Below are 21,801 nucleotides of genomic sequence, written 5' to 3'. Positions count from 1 at the left end.
TCCCGGTGACATTGACAAACTGGGAAGCGAAAAGGAGATGGGAATGGAAATGGAATGGATAGATGGGATGGGGCAGTTGGGTTTAGTGGGGCTGCTCCAGATCGTGACATCATCTCCCGCTGCCCTGGAGTCACAATTGGGGTCAAAGGTGGGACAGCTTGTGGCGTTTCGACATCCCCTGATGTCAGGACCCTGAAACAAATTCCATTAAAAATATCAGATTCGATCATCTTGTTAATTAAACCTCAGCGAAATAAAAATAAGGCTTTTAGGGATCTGGAGGGTTTTCATTAAGGTTGGCTTGTCAAATACCCTAACAATGATATAGGATATAAGGTATATAAGATAAGTACTTAGAATAGTTTACTACTTAGTTTAAAAAAGTACTAGTACACAGAGAAAATTCTGACGTTCTAATCTGAGTTAAAAATGTTCTTAAAAATAGAAAGACATTTTTAAGTTGAAAATGTTTTTATCTTGCTCCAATCAAGTTGAATTGGCGGTATTTAAGTAAATTGTATGTACACATAAACTATTAGTTCAGTCCTTAGTGTATACTTATCAAAAAGTTGTTAAATAAACTCAATTTAACTTTTCTCTTCTCACCATTTCGTTCTTATATTGATACCAAAATGTACTTACACGGTTTTTAAGAACGAATGTTCTCAATTCAATGCAAGAACAATGTGCTCAATTCAAGAACAATGTTCTTAGATAGTTTTCTCTTTGTATAAGCGTGACAAATATATTGGAGATGATAGTTTAAATTTTTAAAATGTTCTTAGTTCTAGATCCTAAAATTTGGTATAGAAATTCTAGAATTGCATCCTATTTTAGGTATGTATATTTTAATCTTTCATTCCTAATCAAAGCAGATAACATATGTGAAAATTAAATAACAAAACAGCACCATTGCTTGCCTACCTCTAAACAACTTTGGTTAAGTGGAGCATATCCCCACATTCTTGTGCACCATATATATATCCACATATATACCCCGACAAACTTCCCGTCCGAGGCTCAATATTCGTGCTGAATGAACAGCCCTGGCCGGGCAGAGTTTTTGATTTTAATTTAGATAAAGTGCGCTATGGAAATCAGTTTCGCCGTAGCTTTCCCTGTTTATCCGGGCTCAAATCGGGCCCAGACAACTAAACACTCCATAAATACAACAAAGCGGGGCGGGACAAATCGGGAGGTGAGCTCAAGGTAAGCTGTAAATTGCACGCTTTCATGTAGATAATTAATCACCGCGAGCATTCGGTTCAGGTGCTCCTGTTTTGCGGATTGCGAAACTCTTCCACCTGCCATTGAAGATTTCGTTTTGCGGCGAATGTAAATGCAGTTTCATGCAAATTTATTCCTGATCTTATCCGTATAATTTTAACTTCACAATACCAAAGCTGGTGGATTGTGTTGTCCGAGATTTATTGGTGGCGCCATTTTCGGAGGCATTCGCGGAAGTCAAATCAATTATACGCCCTGTTGGGCACTCGACGCAGGAAAGGAAATTGGAATTATTTGATATAAGTTGATGCAATTAAGCATTTGGCCAAACTCGATGAGGGATTAGGGATTAAATGCATAATTATATAAATATGTCGGTTGCTATGATGGAAAAATAATATTTCGGTTGCCTTTAATACATTTACTTTGATGGATTACGGTTGGATTTACAACTCTTTCCACATTGGCAATTTTGTTTGTTATGTAAAACTACTAGGAAATCTACTTCGTGTACCAAATCAAATGGAATTCCCATTGATTTGGAATAAAATAAATTTCTCAAGTAAAGTAAACACATTTATAAAGTATACACTTGCACATATTTCCGTATTTCTAGTCCCTGGCCAGTGCTGAGAAACAATCAACCCCAAACGATGGGGATAAAAGTACTCTGAATTCAATAGTCGTAGCAGCTGGGACTTGGATTGGGAAACTTTGGACCTCCACGTGCATTTCAGAGAGCGTTTGCCATTGCAAATGGGAAAATATTTAAATGTAACTCAATTTCGAACGCAATATGCGCTTGGGAACCACTTCGTATCCTTCTGTCGTAATACAGGATAGTTTGATTTGATTTATTTATAAGTTCAATTTGTTCGCATTATTTTTTGCAATATTAAGCTTTGATGCGGATGCAGTCGATGGCGACTGTAGTCCATCGGGGAATGCAAACGAAAATCAATTCAATTTGCCAGTTGGCAAATGCAAAGCGAATGCCAAATGAAGATGACTAATATTCGTGACGATGAGTGGATGAATCCCAGGCATCCGACCTCTGAGAGGAAAAACTGAAACAAGGCCATGGCTCTTCCACACATCGCAAAAAGTTGTGTCCTTTGCATTAACAACCTCAAGTTCTCCTTGTCGAGCGGGAAAACCTGCAGGAAAAATGCAAGCAGACGAACAATTGCCGGGGAAAATACGAGAGAAGGACTTTTTTGTGAGCTGTTTCTTCAGTTGCTGCACATAATTACATGAAAAGAAAATTAGTGTCGAGATTCGCCTTGAGCGCCTCTCCAGGTGAAAACTTTTAATGAGCAATTTTCCCACAAATTCCCAAGTGTTGCCGCATTTAATTTTTTAATGAAAGAATTTCTTTCAGCCGCAGTACAAAAAAAAGAAAGGAAAGAGTGTGGGAAAATCTGGCGGCAAAGATTTCCACTTTGACCACTTTTCCTTTGAGTTCTTCAATCAGTTTCGGCTTCATTTAGGACCGGCATATTTCTTTATCCTTTGGCCTGGCTTTTTGGAGTGCGTAATTGGGGGAGTGAATGGGTGGTGGTTGATGGGCGATCTAGGTGTTTGTTTTTATTTATCGGCGGACCAGAGAGAGAGAGCCCTGACCCATGTTAATGGCCGATTGACACGCCACTTGGCCTTGATGGGGCTTTTAGCCCGGTCCGCACTTGACTGCTGCTGCTCCCCAAAAAAACCAAAAAACAGACGAAGCGCCTCTGCTGCCCCATACTTTCCCAGGATTAATGGTGGGGGAAAGTGCTCGACGGGGGGATTCCCACACTCGTTGAACGAGGTGCTAAGCGAGCGTGCTGATTGCTGCCATTTTTGATAAGGAGCCGGCATTAATATTTGCCTTGCGTTGGTTCCCACCGTTTTGTCCAGTCCTCTGATATATGGCTGCGACTTCAATGGCTCATTAACACCTCTAACTTCACACCTAGTATTGGAGATAAGTGGTACACGAATGGTTCATAAACTAGGGTTCTTAACAGGAATGCCAAAAAATCTGTTGAACTAAAATGATATCATACAAGACTAATAAAATCCTTATAAACAACTAAGGGCTATTAGCAAAAATATTGGTAAGGTTAACTTGTCCTAACAAGCTTTTATATTTTGATAACATTTTATCTTTAATACCAGATCCTATCTTTCTTCTTTTGATCTATAAATCAGATCAGAACTGTAATATTTTTTCGAAAAACTACCAGCCAAATTAGAATTTCTCCTAACCCAGAGCTCAGCTAAATCAAAGAAACTATCCAAGGATGGCCGACTATACCGACCTCTTCAGGTGCCACAAGGCAGTGATAATCTTAACCGAGGAGGACGCACCCTGCTAGAAGGATGATTCCATCTGGTCAAGATGGTTTTCACATAAATAGGCAAATAAAAGAGCCATTTGGTGTGTTTCCATATTCATAAATCTGCTGGCCGGTGTAGTGCGACTAGCCACACGTCTATAAATCGACATTTCCCAGAACCAAGTGACTTGTGGGTGGCTACAAGCCAAGTCGAAATCCGATTCGGAAGGCTTCCCTCCGACTAAATCAAGTGTCTGTTCGGTGTCAGTTTAATTGCAAACGTAAATTGGATGCTGTCATTTGCTACGTTTTCATTTGTTCGAAAGTTGCCCAGCCCTCCTGCTTTCTCTCTCTGAATGAATCTGTGCAGCACCCCTGGCAGTTTCCATTGACTTTTGCTGCCATCCGTTCTGACGGACATTTCTGCCAGCTGCTCCAGAATCTAGCAACTCGAATCTGCCCAGAATGCAAACGTTGCACAAATCCCAGTTTTGTTAATTGGACTCATTTTGGTAGCTGGCAGCTTGTGTATTTTAAATTGGCATTTGTGACAGGCCACTGTAAAAGTCGGACGTTTTTATTCAACATATGTATGTACATGGTTTTCAGTCCTATTCGACTTCTACTTTGGATTGTGGCTCGTTCTGGTCCTTCTTTTCCCTCAAATTGACGGCTTCGAGGATATTCTTCTTAAGGATGTCCCAGTCGTAGATCATGTCGTTGATGAACCTGTTCTCGTTCATCAGTTTCATGAAGGAGAACCGAATGTTCTCATAGTACGGCTCCTCATCGAAGGCCAAATCCCGGCTGTAGGCGACAAAGTGGTAGAACTGAGCCGGGTAGCCTTCGCACAAGTCCTCCGCTTTGGTAGACAGCTTCATCTCGGTGATCATCTCGTACTTCTGCTGCTTACTGGTGGCCACGAGTCCCTGCCAGGGCAGACTGCCCCTGAGGAAGTACATGAGGACATAGCCCAGGGACTCGATATCGTCCCGCCGTGACTGCCTGCCTCCACGCAAGGCGTTTATGGAGGCGTAGCGAGCGGTACCGGTGAGTCGGGTGCCCGACTTGGGCTGCACATGCTTGTCCTCCACCGTGTCCCAGTACTTGATGGCCAGACCAAAGTCGATGAGGTAGAGACGGTGACTGGTCGCACCGCGTCCCATCACAAAGTTCTCCGGCTTGATGTCGCGGTGCAGGTAGCGATGCGAGTGCACGAACTCCAGGCGCTCCAGCATCTGCACCGCCAGCATGAGCACCGTCTTCAGGGAGAAGCGGCGCTGGCACAGGTTGAACATCTCCTCCAGCGAGGACCCCAGTAGCTCCATCACCATCACGTTGTACATATTCGTAGTGCGGTATTGGTATACCTGCGGGATTCCCACTCCAAGGCTCAGGTTTTTGTACAGATAGTACTCGAAAAGCAACTGCGGATTGGTGACATCGCGGCGCTCCAGCTTGAGGGCCACTATGAATCCCGACCTCAAGTTAGTGGCCTTAAAGATGTCACCAAACGATCCTGAGCCCATCTTCCTCCCCAGATCGTAGTCTTCCATTATTTCCTCCAAATCCATGCTTTTTTCCAAACTAATTAGAACAGTCTTATTTCTTAACTTTTCTTCAAGCCAAGAGTTGCAGCGGCTGCTGTTATCGATAGATTTCCTTACGACTTTGTGCTGCTACGTAATGAAGCTTTGGGGTATTCATGCAAGAAAGTTTAAAACAAATAGAAATACGGGTTTCGATAATTGGATTCAAAATACTATTTATAAGTTTAAGATTGCATGTAGTAACAATTGAGGTTGGATATTTTTATAAGAATATAAATATATTTTTAAATACCAATGAAAAACAAAATGCTTTCGTTTTATGAGCCGACCGCTGCTGTAAATCTGAGAAATCGTTGTCAAACTCTGTTTTAACTTGACATAACAAATTTTGTAATAAAAAATATTTCACAAAATAAATTTTTTAAAAATGTCTGCGGCAAAAAACAAGGGCCTAAGCAAGACCCAGGAGTTTAAATTAATGCGTTCCGAGTACGAGCTTAGAGTAAACCAATTGGAAAGAGATGTTTACGAATGCTGTCGAATTTTGAATAAAGCCCGGAAAACTGAAGAATTAAATAAAAAATGGTCATCAGCAAAAAACGGTTGTGAAAAGGAAAAGATTGTATCTTGGGAGTTCGATATGCTAGATTTCCCAGTGGAGAACATTGCAATCTGGCATAAGGATAAGCTCGTGTATCTTCGAGCATTTAAGAAAAATTTGGATATGAAACAAGAAATATTATTGCCCCAAAATGTGGATAAGTCCAAAATCACGGCAATTTTTACAGCTCCCGGGACTTTAACCATTTCTGTTCCAATAATTACCGCTATCAGATGATCAGATGCATACTTTTTGAGTTAATCAAATAGATTTGTTATCATTACTTTTGTTTGTTCTAGCCATTTATTGTTTTGTTGTTCTGTTGATACCGTAGAATTTATATTTAAATAAATAATAATTAAATCTACCCACAGTCCAGTTTAATTCCAACCGAGGTAAATACCATTCAACAGAAAGGGTTCTGTGACTTAGGACCGGGTGTCCAGCAGACAACAGATTCCGGTCTACGGAATAGATTTGGATTTAGGTTGGGATTAGACTGGCACATGGCTTCGGGAACGCAGGGAAATATCATAATATGTGGTGTGGGTCGAAGAAAAGGCACTTGGGACTCCATTTGCCGATCGGCTCTGAAGCTTTGCAATAGCTCTCGTTTCAGTTCCTCCACAATGCTCCTCCGGCAGTAGGAATCCTTATCCCAGCTGTCTGTTAATTTCGGACAACTAAGATTCCCTCGAACACTGGTTACTGTAACATCCTGACTTGGCATAGCCGTGAAATTGCTGGCATATTCACTCTGAGGCTCACATGAGCTTCCTGGAATTGAATCAGAATAAGAAACCAACTGCATGTTTTTTGGGCCTTGGGTAAAATTTCTGGATCCACTGGAGCATTTACTTAAGGAGGATTCTGAACTTTTACATTGGACTTTGAGTGCAGATTCCTGTATTTGAAGCGGTTTTGAAAAAGATGTTTGGATCGGGACTTGGGGAATGGTTTTGGGCCTTTGGCTTGGCCAACTATAAGTTCTTCTCGGGCTGACTTCAATTTTTCTTGTTTCATCAAATTGAAAATTGTGACTCTGGGATCTGTGGCATTCACTTTGATGGGTATTCTGCATATCCGTTTTTTCGCATGAGCAATCCGATTGAGTACTTCTGCCGGAACCGCAAACCAAACTATTATAACTATTTGTTTTCAAGATCACCTTCTTGGGGGCTGACCTTTCGAAGTTGTTATTTACACCTTTCAAGCTCGACCGCTTGTTTATATCGCTTTGAATTAAAGTCGGTGGTCTGGAACACATTTCAATAGTGTTTGGTTGGAACAATCCAGGTCGGGTAGGTCTTGAAAAATTGTTTTCTAGTCTATCGGGGGTCCAGCTGTTGCAGAATCCTTTTTGAGAGTTACAAGACTTCGATTGGCGGGTCAAGCTCCATTTGGTGCTGATTGGATGGCGGGGACGAAGGTTCTCTGATGGTCTACCACTGGTCACAGTTGGAGGCTTCGAACACTCTTCAATGCTCTTCCTATTGGTGAAATCCTCAGATCTTGTAGTTCTACATAAACTGCCTTTGGAACTGTTTGTTGTAGAGGAACCATTGTTGTGTTCAGAGGGCAGGGGAAAAAGTCGAACATTTGTATATTGGTTTTTTTGACTAGCGCTTGAATCGCTGCCAAATATTGTACTACCACTATTCTGTCTCGATACCGAAAGATTTGGTGGTTTTGGAACGTTTACTTTGAGATCCTCCCTGCTCATGTGGGTATAACTCTGAGTGGATAAACCATGACCGGTCACGACTTTGGATGAAATAATCCGTGGGCTGCCTGTCAAACTCACGTCTGTAGCCCTTATCTCAAGGCAGATACTTATTTGACTTGTCTCGATGGGATCTTCACATTTATCTCCACTAAAATGGCTGCAATTTCCGCTGGATACACGATTGTATAATTTGTTGGAGTCCTTCGTACGCAGATCAGCATTGGGTCTGAAATATTGACTGTTTCGTTTACTTAGTCCTTTATCGCAGGGCTCATACTCATCTTTATTTACCTTCGAACGGTGATTGTTTGAACTCAAAATGTTGTACATAGAATACTCGTGGTATATTTTATCATCATTTTCAGCTTGCTGGTTGCCTTTTGCCCTGTAAACCGTGGGATAATGACATCCCTGTAGCAGCCTTGTACAATATTTTTCGGATGCATTTTCTATAGAGGGACTGCGAATAGGAACCCTCTTGTTTTGAAGATCCAAAGAGTGTTTACTAGTTTTCGGGGAGTTTGAAATAAAATGAGAGCTTTGGCTTCCATTATTCCTGCAATCAATGTGAGCATAGTTTAAGCGACGTAGCCCTGGCTTACAATTCCTCAGTACTTTTGATTTGTTTTTAAAAATGTTTGACCTCGTCAAACACATTTTTGACCTTTTAAAAAATCCTGATATTTTTTGCTTTATTGTTTTACGCCTCCGATCTTTCCGAACATCATAAAATGATGTTTGCGGTTTAAATGAATTGAGGGCACAGTTTAAGTTACTAGCAAACGTTTCACAACCCGAATCCGACCTTTTTGGTATGTATTCACTTTTTTGGGAGTATGCATACCTCTGTTCTTTCTTTTTATAGGGAATCTCGATGGTGAAAAATATTGACGATGGGGTTTGGTTGCTTTCATGAATTTTGTGAGGTATTTCCGAGCCGTCGTTTAAGTCCGTAAAACGAACAAAGTCAACAGACTTCTTCGGATCCGGTAAGGACTTACAACGTCTTTTGTTTTTGTGTCTTTCATATTCTCTGGATGATCTAGGAGGTTCTGATCTTAAGTTTTCGTGCGTTCTTGGGATATCGTCACTGACCTTCTTGTGATAATTACTGAGAGGAACTTCATCACTAAAGTATTTTTTATAAGAACTTGGGATAGCCTGATGAACTTCATTTTGTATTTTGTACCTATATTCAGAATTTCTGTGAGACCTCTTGTCCACATAAAATCTATCGTCTTGAGTGTTTCTATGTTTTTCATACTTTTTTGGCGGAGCAAGACGTAAAATATCTTTGGAAATTCTATCGTATTTTTTCGGAGCTTCTCTAGTTTCTTTAAAATGGTTGCAACTTTTTCTAGTTGGAATTTTCTCTGGCTGGTAGTGGCGCTTATATCTATTATATTTTTTTTGGCTATCTTTTGGTTCCTCGTAAGGCGGAACATTCCTATCTTTTAGCTTATAATCTCTTACAGTTTTTGTATCTTTTGTGGGATAGTTCGAAGGGTCTGTAATATCCTTGTAAGACGAAGATCTGACTTTATAGTGCTTGGGTTCGGGTTTTGGAAAGGGTATTGGAGGTGGTGTCTTACGGCTTTCTTTATTATAATCTGGGTCAAAGTATCGATGAATTTCTTCGTGTTGATTTTGGCTGTTTTCATCAGAATAATCTTCGTAGTACTCGGAATTTTTCTCGTCATAATCATTTGCATTCCTTTGAGTATAGTAATTTGAAGAGAATTCTGGTGGCATAGACCCCGAAGCTTGGCTATAATCATAGTCTCCATACGGTCTATTAGTTCTCAACCCCAAATCACGTGGCAGATATTCTCTATATTCTCGATTGTAATCATCTTGTGGTGGTTCTTCATGGTAAGAATAATATCTTTTGCGAGGTACGTAAAAGTGTCTTTGAATTGACTTAGGAGCATTAGTGTAGTAATCATAAGGACGTTCATATGTGGATTCAGTATAAGGATATCTTTTTTGGTTACTCCTCGGATCCTCCTCTTCTTCAGAATAATCAGAAGTTAAGGCCGTTGGATTGCTGGCCTCATATTTCTCGGCCTTATCTGGATAATATTGTTCGTATGTCCTTTCAGTTTCAAAGCGTGGAGTGCGTTTGTAGCTCCTATTATTCTCAAAATAGCCCGCAGAATCGATCGATGGTGATGGGGAAACTAAGCCGGTTTCGACACGACCCCGTCCTGGTTTAATCATTCTATAATGAAAGTGACGGGGACTGTCGGAATAGGCAGAGTTATCTCTTAGATGGCCAGGAGCACGTCGCTTATAATTCCCATGATCGAAATCAGCATGTCCGGGAGCGTAGAATTTATTTGGTGCCCCAAATGACATCGCACTCTCCGTAATTGGATTGCTCAATCCTCCGCCGGGAGTTCGCCCTGTGTATTTGTGAACGAGTATATATTCGAGTTAGTGGACATTTGTCGAATGTCGTTAATCAACTCACGCTTTCCATTGCAAACCGAGGTCCTTGGCGCCGTAATCTCGTTTCGGCGACCACAGCACACTCCCCCCGAAATATCGACATTGAAAAACATTAATGCCCGCATCAATTCATCGTCCTTCTTGGCACTCTCAAATCGGATTAAACTCCGGTTCGTCACCGTAAATGACATTTTCACCAGCCGCGGAAATCATGCTCCCACAGTCATCACAAATTTAACTGCAAATTTTATTCATATCGATTGTTTGTTTATGTCAGTTGGCTCGGTTTTTTTGATACTCTTTTCAAATATGTACGTACATTTGCCTAAATTAATTATCACTTCGTATTCATAAAATAGTTGAATTGGCCAGAGAGGAAATTGGGTTGATGAGTTTTCTTTTGTTACATATATTATTACGTTTTGCAAAATTGTTCAGTCATAATAACTTAACGTGTAAATAAATAAATAGATAAATGATAAATAATCTTTTATTATATCCTTATTATTTTAAATTATTGTATTTATGTCATAAGATGTTTATTAAAATGTTAAATATATGAATCTAAACTAACTACACTTATATCAGTTTCAACTGAAGCTTTGATGTGTTGGACAAAACCCTGTTTTTATGGTAAAGGACCATGATATGTCCGTCAATAAGAGGCCTGAGTTCCACAAAGATCCCGATAAGAAGGTAAACACTGGGTCCTGGCGACCCATTTTATTATCGCCCCGAAGGCCATTAACTTTCGCTTCCTTGGCTGTTTGCAGCTCCCGCATTTAATTGCAGGATAAATGCCTGAAATGGCAAACACAAAGGATGTGCCAACGAGAATGGGAATCTGGATGAGGATGGAATGGTCGTCATTACTTGAAGGGTGCTAGAAAATATGTTTTTAATTGCGGAAATATTTCCATTTCACAAATAGATGCGATAATTATTCAGAATTTCCATCACATTAAAAGTGCAGACAATGGGGGGATAGTAAAATGCAGCTAGCGGGATAATGAAAATCGTGTTCAAGTGCGGAAATGCTGAAAATTATTTCAATGAAACACAACTAAGTGCTTTTTAAGTGCCCCCGACGGTGGCACAAACCAAACGGAAATGGACGCAGGCGAGATTGGTTGGGTGTTTGGTTGGGGGAGAGATGGGAGGACTTGGTGACAGGACACGCAGGACTCTTACGACCCCTGAACATTACAAAATGCAATGAGAAGCGACAGATGCTATATGCGAATTATCGGTAATTAAGTAATTTGTTATGTTTAGGCCACCTTTTTTTCTTACACATACGTATAAATTACAAATGTTGAGTGTTACTATAAAATACATCTTAATCCGTTAAGGCTTAATCTTATAGAAAGACAAATAATTTAGGATGCCACAAGAGGTGCCTGAAAGTATGCAACAACATAAATTTTTCAGGAACTTCGAGCTGCATACTTTTAGACACGGAAGTAGTTTTAAAATCTTAGTGATGTTTGTTAAAGTTACAAAGAAGGCTTACGAAATAGGACTCAAATGTACTTATAAATAATAAGTTGCCCCCAATATATACATAACAAAACAATACTTAAAATGGAGACGATTTTGGGCATTAAAGGATTTGATTTCGTCATACTGGCTTCAGATACCATGAAAGCAAAGTCCGTGATGTGGTTGGATGAAGGTGAGTAGACTGCAGTTGCCTAAGGTATATTATAAGACTGAAATATCTTTAGACAAATCGAAGATCCATCGCCTGACAAACTATTCCATGATGTCGGCCGTGGGCGATGGTGGAGATTGCCTGCAGTTCTCGGATTTCATTCTTCGGAACCTGGACCTTTACAAGGTGACCAACGGCTATGACTTGACTGTTCGCGGGGCGGTGCACTTCATCCGGACCAATTTGTCCGCCTATCTGCGGAGCAACGTGAAGTACATGGTGGCCCTGCTGGTCGGTGGATTTGATCTTACTAGCGGTCCAGAGTTGACCTTCATCGACAGCCTCGGCAACTCGGTTCCCATCCGCTATGGTGGCCACGGATCCGGCATCAATTTTTGCACACCCATATTCGAGGAGTTTTACAATCCGCAGTTAGATAAACGAACCGCATATAGTATAATCGAAAAATGTGTGTTCGAGATCCAAAAACGATTCGTTATCAATTTGCGAAACTTCGATGTGTTCATGATAAATCGAGAGGGCATTACCAAGCTGGATTCCATAAACCAGCAGTCCTTCAGAGCCAAAGTGATGGCAAATCCTTCAACAAGAGAATGAAGCATTTAACCTTGATCAGAATCTTGATTTATATATTTTTATTACAAAAAAATAATAAATTAATGATAAATGAGTGAAATGAGTCAAATGTTTTAATAATTTGTAAAAATATAAGGTGGCACGGCATTGTAGAAATATGATTATTATAGTAAAGCCAGTTGTCAAATCACTGCTAAAAACCACTGGAAAACATTTAATAACATATTTTTCAATGTACCTTAATTTCATTAAGTTAAAAATCATAAATATGTATATAAAAATCATAAAAATGACGAAAAGTTAAAAAAAAATTGTAAGAAATAAAGTTTTTGGGGCGTTACAGAAATCTCTGAAGGCTTCAGGGACAGTTGCTTTACAAGCCAATCAAAAAATCTGTCGGTATCACAGAGTCTATCATATAGATAGATTAGTGCCCTTCGTCACTACTTGGACTCCCGTCAAAAGGGATGTAAGGTTCACAAAATTAAAAGCGGGCAACAAAAACATATGTAAGAAAAGGTGTCTTTTTTCCCAAGTTTTGGCGATTACAAGGGGCCATTGATAGAATAAAATCCAACCTTCGTTCTACCCCAAGTTAATGATTTAATTTGCCAACTAATAACTCGTGGCTAATTGTGCAGCTGGCATAGTAAGGTGCTATAAAATGGCTTACCATCTGTGAAAACCCAGTCAGTAAAAGAACAGGAGCCAGACAGGATGAAACTCAGCAAGATTTCCGGGATTGACTACTTTCGGTGCCAGTTGCTAGCCTGGCGAATTTGTGGAGCCCTGCATCTCAGCGAGCGTAACTTTTGCAGTTGGGCGACGGTTGCTTGCATCGTTATGTTCCTGCCGGGGCCCATGTTATTGGGAGTACTGTTTAGCCACGAAGATCCCTTGGAAACTAACTACAACTTCTGCACGACCATCACAACAATGTCAAATTTCGTAAAGTTTTCTTTGTACGTGACACAACTAACCAAGCTGCTCGACATTCAGAAGCTCATTGCAAAGCTGGACGCCCGGGTTTCTGGGAAGGATCAGGTACTCCGGCGTGAAAACATGTCCAACCACATACAGAGGATTTCTCAGCTGTTTTTGATCACATATGCTATTCTATCTATTTGCTCTGGGGTTCTTTTTATCTTTGAGAGGGAGCGCAGCTTGCCTTTTCCCATGTGGTTTCCCTTTGACTGGAAAAAATCAAACATTGCCTATTTTGGAGATTTAGTTTTTCAAGAGATCGCAATTCTCTCTCAAGCTCTCCAGAACTATCCAGGTGATTCCTTTCCGCCCGTAGCATTGTACCTGGTTTCCGAGCAATGTCAGTTGTTGATCCTAAGGATCTCCAAAATTGGATATGGCTCAGCGAATCTGAAGAAGAATGAACAGGATCTTGTCAACTGCATCGAGGACCAAAACACACTTTACAGGTATGTCTCTACAAGTTTTCTCTATACTTTTAATATTCCTAATTCTTCTCAGCATACTTGAATTGATCCACACCATGATTTCCTTACCCATGATGATACAGTTCTTAGTTATTGGCGTTAATATCGCAGTTGTCTTGTTTGGCCTGATATTTTATGTGAATACCTTGTCGGATCGCCTTTTCTACGTGTGCTTTCTGTTGGCTATCACACTGCAGACATATCCACTGTGCTACTATGGATCCAAGGTGCAGGAAAGCTTTGAGGAGCTCCACTACGCGGTATTCTGCAGCAACTGGGTGGACCAGAGCGCCACCTATCGGGGATATATGCTGATCCTCTCGGAGCGCACCAAGCGACAGCAGATCCTTCTCGCCGGCAACCTGGTTCCCATTCACTTGAGCACCTTTGTGGCCTGTTGCAAGGGGGCCTACTCCTTTTTCACCCTGATGGCCGACCGAGATGGCCAGGGTTTTTTTAGTAAACGGGACCACCCAACTCAAGTTTCATTTAAATAAATACAATTTTAATAAAGTATGCACCAGCACAGACCAATAAGCACACACAATTTAAATGTTGGTTAATAAACGTATTAGATTTGAATATTCTAAATAAATCTTAACGCTATTATTTTTATGTTCAATTCTTTGGAGTTCAGTAGCCGAAATTATGAATTTGAGTCGACGAAAACAGTTATCAATTTGGATAGAAGTAATATACCTCCTTCTGTGCAATTTGTGTAATTAGCAATTGTAAATGAAATCTTTATCATCGGTTTTAAGGTCCAATATATTACTAGCACCATTTGCTGCAATAAAGTGTGTTATAAGTGGATAACTTTAAACAAACAATTATAAAAGTAAATGTGTCCCTTTTCCCAAGTTTTGGCAATGATGCCGTTGATAGTATTGCATTCGACCTTCTTTCTACCCCAAGATAATGATATAATTTGCCAATTTATAACTCGTGGCTAATTGAGCAACTGGCAAAGTAAGGTGGTATAAAACAGCCAGGCACCTGCCAAAACTCAGTCAGTGAAAGAAAAAAACCAGACAGGATGGAACTCACCAAGATCCATGGGATTGACTATTTTCGTTACCAGTTGCTAGTCTGGCGAATTTGTGGTGCCCTCGATCTCTGCAAAGGAAATTACTGGAGTTGGGCGATGGTCTTGAACATTTTTACGTTCCTGCAGACGCCCATGCTTTTAAAAGCTATATTCAGCTTTGAAGATCCGATGAATAATATCTTCAACTTCACCCTCGCGATCACATCGCTTTCCACTCTTCTTAAGTTTTTGATGTACCTACCGCAGCTAAATAAGTTGGTTGACGTCCGGAGGATTATCAATCACTTGGAATCCCGGGTTTCTGGGGAGGATCAGGTTATCCGGCATAGGATAATGTCCAGGCATTTGCAAAGGCTAACTATGATTTTCCTGGTAACCTATGGCATAGTGTTCGTCAACTCTTCGGGATCCTTTCTTTTTAAAAGTGAGCGCAGTTTGCCGCTGCTCATGTGGTTTCCGTTTGACTGGAAAAAATCTCTGGCTGCCTATATCGGAGCTTTGGTCTTCCAGCTTGTTGGACTTTTTGTTCAAATCCTGCATAATTTTTCTGGGGACTCCTTTCCGCCCCTTGTATTGTTTTCCGTTTCCGAGCAATGTCATTTGCTGATCCTAAGGATTTCCAAAATTGGATATGGCTCAAAGAATCTGAAGAAGAATGAACAGGATCTTGTCAACTGCATCGAGGACCAAATTACGCTCTACAGGTATGTCTCTGCCAGTTATTGTATACTTATATATTATGTAGAATATTTTTAATTCTTCTAAGCTTACTAGAATTGATTCAAGCCATGATTTCCTATCCCGTGATGGTGCAGTTCCTAGTTATTGGCATAAATACCGCAGTGACCTTGTTTGGACTGATATTCTATGTGGAGGCCTTATCGGATCGCATCTTCTATGTGTGCTTTCTGTTGGCTATCACACTGCAGACATATCCACTGTGCTACTATGGATCCAAGGTGCAGGAAAGCTTTGAGGATCTCCACTACGCAGTATTCTGCAGCAACTGGGTGGACCAGAGCGCCACCTATCGGGGATATATGCTGATCCTTTCGGAGCGCACAAAGCGACAGCAGATCCTCTTCGCCGGCAATCTGGTGCCCATTCACTTGAGCACCTTTGTGGCCTGTTGCAAGGGGGCCTACTCCTTTTTCACCCTGATGGCCGACCGAGACGGACAGGGTTTTTTTAGTAAACGGGACCATCCAACTAAAGTTTCATTTTAATAAATAAACAAGGAGGAACGCTATAGTCGAGTACCTCGACTATCAGATACCCGTTACTCAGCTAAATGGAGATATGCAAGCAGCAAAGCGAGATTAAAATGCGCCACCTACCGGCGGTATACAGATTTAAGCGTTATGGGCGTTAGAGTGGGCGTGGCAAATTTTTTTTGGATCAATCGATAGGTATCGACGAGACCAATACATTTCAGTTAAAATTTTTTAACTAGCATGAAAATTGTGGGCGTCACAGGTTTTTGCGGTTTGTGGGCGTTAAAGTGGGCGTGGCAAACTTTTTTTTGAGTCAATCGATAGGTAATGACGAGACGAGTACATTTCAGTTAAAATTTTTTATCTAGCATAAAAATTGTGGGCGTCACAGGTTTTCGCGGTTTATGGGCGTTAAAGTGGGCGTGGCAAACTTTTTTTTGGGTCAATCGATAGGTATTGATGAGAACATTACATTTCCGTTAAAATTTTGATTCTAGCATCAAAACTGTAGGAGCCACAGTTTTGGGCGGTTTGTGGGCGTTACAGTGGGCGTGGCAGTCTACTGAAACAAACTTGCGCTGCGTAAGAAGCTCAGGAATCTGCACGCCAAATCTCAATAGCCTAGCTCTCATAGTTTCCGAGATCTCAGCGTTCATCCGGACAGACGGACAGACGGACAGACGGACATGGCTAGATCGACTCGGCTAGTGATCCTGATCAAGAATATATATACTGTATGGGGTCGGAAACGCTTCCTTCTGCCTGTTACATACTTTCCGACGAATCTAGTATACCCTTTTACTCTACGAGTAACGGGTATAAATAGTACCCCTGCACCAGAATAGACCAGTAATCATACAAAATTTAAATGTTGATTAATATGCGTACTAAACTTGAATATTCTAAATTAATACAACCGCTATTATTTTAATGTTCAATTCATTGAAGTTCCATAGCCGAAATTATGAGTTATGGAGTCGACAAAAACCGTTCTCAATTTGGATAGAAGTAATCTACCCATATCAGCGATTTGGTCTTCATTGTATCCTTCTTTGCAATTTTTGTAATTGGCAATGGCAAAATAAATCTTTATCATAGGTTTAAAGGTCCAATATATTTATATCACCACTTGCTACAAAAAAACTATAAATGGAAAACTTTTAACAAAAAATTATAAAAGTAAAGGTGTCCTCTTTCCCAAGTTTTGGCAATGATGCCGTTGATAGTAATTCATTCGGCCTTCTTTCTACCCCAAGATAATTATATAATTTGCCTATTTATAACTCGTGGCTAATTGAGCAACTGGCAAAGTAAGGTGGTATAAAACAGCCAGCCACCTGCCAAAACTCAGTCAGTGAAAGAAAAAATCCAGACAGGATGGAACTCACCAAGATCCTTGGGATTGACTATTTTCGTTACCAGTTGCTAGTCTGGCGAATTTGTGGTGCCCTCGATCTCTGCAAGGGAAACTACTGGAGTTGGGCGATGGGCTTGAACATTTTCACGTTCCTGCAGACGCCCATGCTTCTAAAAGCTATATTCAGCTTTGAAGATCCGATGGATAACATCTTCAATTTCGCCCTGGCGATCACATCGCTTTCCACTCTTCTTAAGTTTTTGATGTACCTACCGCAGCTAAATAAGTTGGTTGACGTCCGGAGGATTATCAATCACTTGGAATCCCGGGTTTCTGGGGAGGATCAGGTTATCCGGCATAGGATAATGTCCAGGCATTTGCAAAGGCTAACTATGATTTTCCTGGTTCCCTATGGCTTAGGGTTCCTCAATGCTTCGGGATCCTTTCTTTTCAAAAGCGAGCGCAGCTTGCCGCTGCTCATGTGGTTTCCGTTTGACTGGAAAAAATCACTGGCTGCCTATATCGGAGCTTTGGTCTTCCAGCTTGTTGGACTTTTTGTTCAAATCCTGCATAATTTTTCTGGGGACTCCTTTCCGCCCGTAGCATTGTACCTGGTTTCCGAGCAATGTCAGTTGTTGATCCTAAGGATCTCCAAAATTGGTTATGGCTCAAAGAATCTGAAGAAGAATGAACAGGATCTTGTCAACTGCATCGAGGACCAAATTACGCTCTACAGGTATTGTCTCTGCCAGTTTTTATATTTGTTTTATATTTTTAACTTTTTTTAGCTTACTGGAATTGATTCAATCCATGATTTCCTTACCCATGATGATACAGTTCTTAGTTATTGGCATTAACACCGCAGTGACCTTGTTTGGACTAATATTCTATGTGGAGGCCATATCGGATCGCATCTTTTATGTGTGCTTTCTGTTGGGCCTCACTTTGCAGACTTTCCCACTTTGTTATTATGGAACCAAGGTGCAGGAAAGCTTTGAGGAGCTCCACTACGCGGTATTCTGCAGCAACTGGGTAGACCAGAGCGCCACCTATCGGGGATATATGCTGATCCTCTCGGAGCGCACCAAGCGACAGCAGATCCTCCTCGCCGGCAACCTGGTGCCCATCAACTTGAGCACCTTTGTGGCCTGTTGCAAGGGAGCCTACTCCTTTTTTACCCTGATGGCCGACCGAGAGGGCCAGGGCTCCCTAAACCGGAGGACTTAACTCTCAATCTTCATTAAAGCAAGAATAACCCACAAATAGCTTGTATAAGCACCTAATATTTAAACGAAACATGGTCATGATATGTAATTTAATCAAATGTAGGGAATAAATTGTTAAACTAAAGATCCAGAACTATTTGATTTAAAAATTGAAGAACAAAAAAACCGTAGTCAATTGATTTCACAATTTCCATACACTTATTTTACGGCGGAAGCAAAAGATAAATAAAATAATTGATTCCAATGGCAACGGCAACTATTTTGGTGATCAAGGGAACCGACTTTGTAATGCTCGCATTGGATACAATGCAGCTCAAAGCACTGATATCTACGTGACATAACAAAATTAATAGCGTTTGATTATTAATTTTTATTAAAAAATTCCAATTTAATGCGGTAAATACAGTGAGTATTGTGTGCTCGTTGATCTGTTCTTGTGCAGGAGAACTACTTCATTTATTGATATAAAACATGAGTTGGATGGTCCCGTTTACAAAAAAGAACCCTGGCCATCTCGGTCTGCCATCAGGGTGAAAAAGGAGTAGGCTCCCTTGCAACAGGCCACAAAGGTGCTCAAGTGAATGGGCACCAGGTTGCCGGCGAGGAGGATCTGCTGTCGCTTGGTGCGCTCCGAGAGGATCAGCATATATCCCCGATAGGTGGCGCTCTGGTCCACCCAGTTGCTGCAGAATACTGCGTAGTGGAGATCCTCAAAGCTCTCCTGCACCTTGGTTCCATAATAACAAAGTGGGAAAGTCTGCAATGTGAGGCCCAACAGAAAGCACACATAGAAGATGCGATCTGATAATGACTCCACATAGAATATCAGGCCAAACATGGTCACTGCGGTATTAATGCCAATAATTAAGAACTGCATCATCATGGGTAAGGAAATCATGGATTGTATCAATTCCAGTAAGCTGAAAAGAATTATAAATATTACAAGTATAGAGAAAACTGGTAGATACATACCTGTAGAGTGTGTTTTGGTCCTTGATGCAGTTGACAAGATCCTGTTCATTCTTCTTTAGATTCCTTGACCCATATCCAATTTTGGAGATCCTTAGGATCAGCAACTGACATTGCTCGGAAACCACAAACAACGCTAGGGGCGGAAAGGAGTCACCTGGGTAATTCTGGACAAGTTGACAGAAAATTGCGATCTCTTGGAAAGTCAAAGCTCCAATAAAGGCAGAGTTTGATTTTTTCCAGTCAAAAGGAAACCACATGCGAAAAGGCAAGCTCCGCTCTCTTTCGAAGATAAAAGGAACCCCAGCGAAAATAGACAGAACGACATATGTGATCAGAAACAGCTTAGAAATTCTCTGAGTGTGCTCGAACATGTTTTCACGCCGTACTATCTGATCCTTTCCAGAAACCCGGGCGTCCAGCTGGGCAATGCGTTTCTGAATGTCGAGCAGATTGGTTAGTTGTGTCACGTACAAAGAAAACTTTACGAAATTTGACAGTGTTGTGATAGTCATGCTGAATTTGTAGTTAGTTTCCAAGGGCTCATCGTGGCTAAAAAGTGCCCCCAATAACATGGGCCCCGGAAGAAACATAACGATGCAAGCAACCGTCGCCCAACTACAGTAGTTACCCTCGCTGAAATGCAGGGCTCCACAAACTCGCCAGGCTAGCAACTGGTACCGAAAATAGTTAATCCCAAAGATCTTGCTGAGTTTCATCCTGTCTGGTTCCTGTCCTTTTACTGACTGAATTTTGACAGGTGGTTGGCTATTTTGAAGCACCTGTATGCCAGTTGCCACTAGTATCGAGTTTTGAATTGGCAATTAAATCATTATCTTGGGGCACCATTGGCAAAACTTGGGAACAAGAACACCTTTACTTTTATAATTTTTGGTTAAGTGCTGGATATTTTTAGTTTTTGTAGCAAACGATCGACCTCCTTCCCTACGACTATGATTTATTTAGCCGTGGCTAATTACACAAAATGCATAGAAGGTTTTAAAACAACTACCAGATGCACCCCAATGACCAGATGTCTGATAGCTTGTCGACATCAAGTTTCTAAAAACTCGGAATAACAGTAGCCATTTGTTTTTACTCACAATCACTTACATAATAACTTTGAACACAAAAAGTCTCAATACACATTAGTAGAAATATAAGTTAAATCAAATTTGTTGTTACCATGGCGATGGAGACTATTTTGGGGATCAAGGGGACCGACTTTGTGATGCTAGCCTCGGATACAATGCAGGCCAAATCCCTAGTCTTCATGAAGGATGGTAAATAAGTTTAAAAAGTTGATTGAAAGTCATGTATGTTCATTATATGTGTAATAAAACCACTTTACCTTTAGATCAGTCAAAAATACACCGCCTCTCGGACTTCAACATGATGGCCATGGTGGGCGATGGTGGCGATTCCATTCAGTTCACGGACTTCATCTCGAAGAACATGCACCTGTACAAGATTGCCCACGGCTATCACCTGAGTGCCAAGGCAGCGGCCCATTTCACACGGAAGACGCTGGCGGATTACATCAGGACTAATACCAGGTACCAGGTGGCCATGCTGCTGGCAGGATACGATGCCACCGAAGGTCCTGACCTCCACTACATTGACACCTATGGTGCAGCGCAGTCCATCAATCATGCAGGTCATGGATGGGGCAGCATGTTCTGCGGCAGCATCCTGCAGAGATTCTGGCACTCGAAGATCAGTCAAGCGGATGCCTATTCCCTGATGAGGAAGTGCGTCCTGGAGATCCAGAGGCGCCTGATCATCAACCAGCGAAACTTCGAGGTATACGTCGTGGACGGCAAGGGAATGTGCAAGATGGAGGCCATCAATCCGGGATCCTTGAGCAAGGAGTCGATCAGCCTGAGTTGGTAGAGCTGGAAACATTAAAAACCTAGTTCGTACTTTACAACATCCTCTAATATCTAATAATTGAGCCCATGGTTTTTCGGCAAACTTTCGCTGCGATGCTTGAACAATTTCCCAGGGATTAGTCGACGTGACCGGTTTGGATTTGAGTGGTCGGGAGGAGGGTAAGTCGGGTTAGCCGGGTGGCTGCTACATGCCATGGTCGACTGCCTCCGTGTATTAGCATATGTGGCCAGCTCTTGTTCTCCATGGGAGCCATCTGTCTGGATGTGGGTGGCTCTGTGTTTGTTTGCGCAACAACGACAAAAGTTGCACTCGAAAAAAATGTAATGGAAAAGAATATGAATCCTAATAAAGATTATTTCAAAGTTCAAAACCTTTGATAATTTAAATCATAGGATTATTTCACATTTATACGACAGGTTTCCCGATTCAGGTAAAAATACCCGTAGTATTCAAAAATAATGCCTCAAAAAATGTACCTCATACCCCCCAAATCAAATACTGTATCCGCCACTGGCA

At 41.2% G+C, this 21,801-nt stretch overlaps 8 protein-coding genes across 8 annotated transcripts; 5 read left to right on the top strand and 3 right to left on the bottom strand.

Moving 5' to 3' along the window:
* Positions 1-3,871: 3,871 nt before the first annotated feature.
* Positions 3,872-5,231, bottom strand: LOC108011810 (casein kinase I). Its single transcript, XM_017077051.4, has one exon. The coding sequence runs from the start codon at positions 5,120-5,122 to the stop codon at positions 4,160-4,162; it is 963 nt and encodes a 320-aa protein (XP_016932540.3). The 5' UTR covers positions 5,123-5,231; the 3' UTR covers positions 3,872-4,159.
* Positions 5,232-5,441: 210 nt separating this feature from the next.
* Positions 5,442-6,041, top strand: LOC108021726 (uncharacterized). The gene has a single exon (XM_017090562.3). The coding sequence runs from the start codon at positions 5,526-5,528 to the stop codon at positions 5,934-5,936; it is 411 nt and encodes a 136-aa protein (XP_016946051.3). The 5' UTR covers positions 5,442-5,525; the 3' UTR covers positions 5,937-6,041.
* On the bottom strand, positions 5,989-10,198 carry LOC108021725 (uncharacterized). Its single transcript, XM_017090560.4, has 2 exons — positions 9,899-10,198; positions 5,989-9,830 (listed from the first exon to the last, which is right to left on the bottom strand). Exons 1-2 carry the CDS (start codon positions 10,065-10,067, stop codon positions 6,106-6,108), a joined length of 3,894 nt encoding a protein of 1,297 aa, XP_016946049.3. The 5' UTR covers positions 10,068-10,198; the 3' UTR covers positions 5,989-6,105.
* A 1,177-nt stretch (positions 10,199-11,375) lies between these two features.
* On the top strand, positions 11,376-12,157 carry Prosbeta4R1 (Proteasome beta4 subunit-related 1). Its single transcript, XM_017077913.4, has 2 exons — positions 11,376-11,551; positions 11,604-12,157. The coding sequence occupies exons 1-2, from the start codon at positions 11,461-11,463 to the stop codon at positions 12,146-12,148; spliced, it is 636 nt and encodes a 211-aa protein (XP_016933402.3). The 5' UTR covers positions 11,376-11,460; the 3' UTR covers positions 12,149-12,157.
* A 653-nt stretch (positions 12,158-12,810) lies between these two features.
* Positions 12,811-15,854, top strand: LOC108008937 (uncharacterized). The gene is made up of 4 exons (XM_017072889.4): positions 12,811-13,560; positions 13,613-14,069; positions 14,567-15,330; positions 15,393-15,854. Exons 1-4 carry the CDS (start codon positions 12,845-12,847, stop codon positions 15,850-15,852), a joined length of 2,397 nt encoding a protein of 798 aa, XP_016928378.4. The 5' UTR covers positions 12,811-12,844; the 3' UTR covers positions 15,853-15,854.
* A 1,250-nt stretch (positions 15,855-17,104) lies between these two features.
* LOC108008732 (odorant receptor 23a-like) lies at positions 17,105-18,606 on the top strand. The gene is made up of 2 exons (XM_017072666.4): positions 17,105-17,933; positions 17,986-18,606. Exons 1-2 carry the CDS (start codon positions 17,218-17,220, stop codon positions 18,422-18,424), a joined length of 1,155 nt encoding a protein of 384 aa, XP_016928155.4. The 5' UTR covers positions 17,105-17,217; the 3' UTR covers positions 18,425-18,606.
* A 218-nt stretch (positions 18,607-18,824) lies between these two features.
* On the bottom strand, positions 18,825-20,119 carry LOC108008635 (odorant receptor 23a-like). The gene is made up of 2 exons (XM_017072557.4): positions 19,396-20,119; positions 18,825-19,343 (listed from the first exon to the last, which is right to left on the bottom strand). Exons 1-2 carry the CDS (start codon positions 20,109-20,111, stop codon positions 18,914-18,916), a joined length of 1,146 nt encoding a protein of 381 aa, XP_016928046.3. The 5' UTR covers positions 20,112-20,119; the 3' UTR covers positions 18,825-18,913.
* A 362-nt stretch (positions 20,120-20,481) lies between these two features.
* Prosbeta4R2 (Proteasome beta4 subunit-related 2) lies at positions 20,482-21,624 on the top strand. Its single transcript, XM_017075642.4, has 2 exons — positions 20,482-20,675; positions 20,750-21,624. Exons 1-2 carry the CDS (start codon positions 20,579-20,581, stop codon positions 21,283-21,285), a joined length of 633 nt encoding a protein of 210 aa, XP_016931131.2. The 5' UTR covers positions 20,482-20,578; the 3' UTR covers positions 21,286-21,624.
* The last annotated feature ends 177 nt before the right edge of the window (positions 21,625-21,801 follow it).

Source organism: Drosophila suzukii, chromosome 2L (genome assembly GCF_043229965.1).
Source record: "Drosophila suzukii chromosome 2L, CBGP_Dsuzu_IsoJpt1.0, whole genome shotgun sequence".
NCBI classification, from domain to species: Eukaryota; Metazoa; Arthropoda; class Insecta; order Diptera; family Drosophilidae; genus Drosophila; species Drosophila suzukii.
The sequence above is the reverse complement of the archived record's forward strand: the minus strand, read 5'-3'. Positions and strand labels throughout refer to the sequence as shown.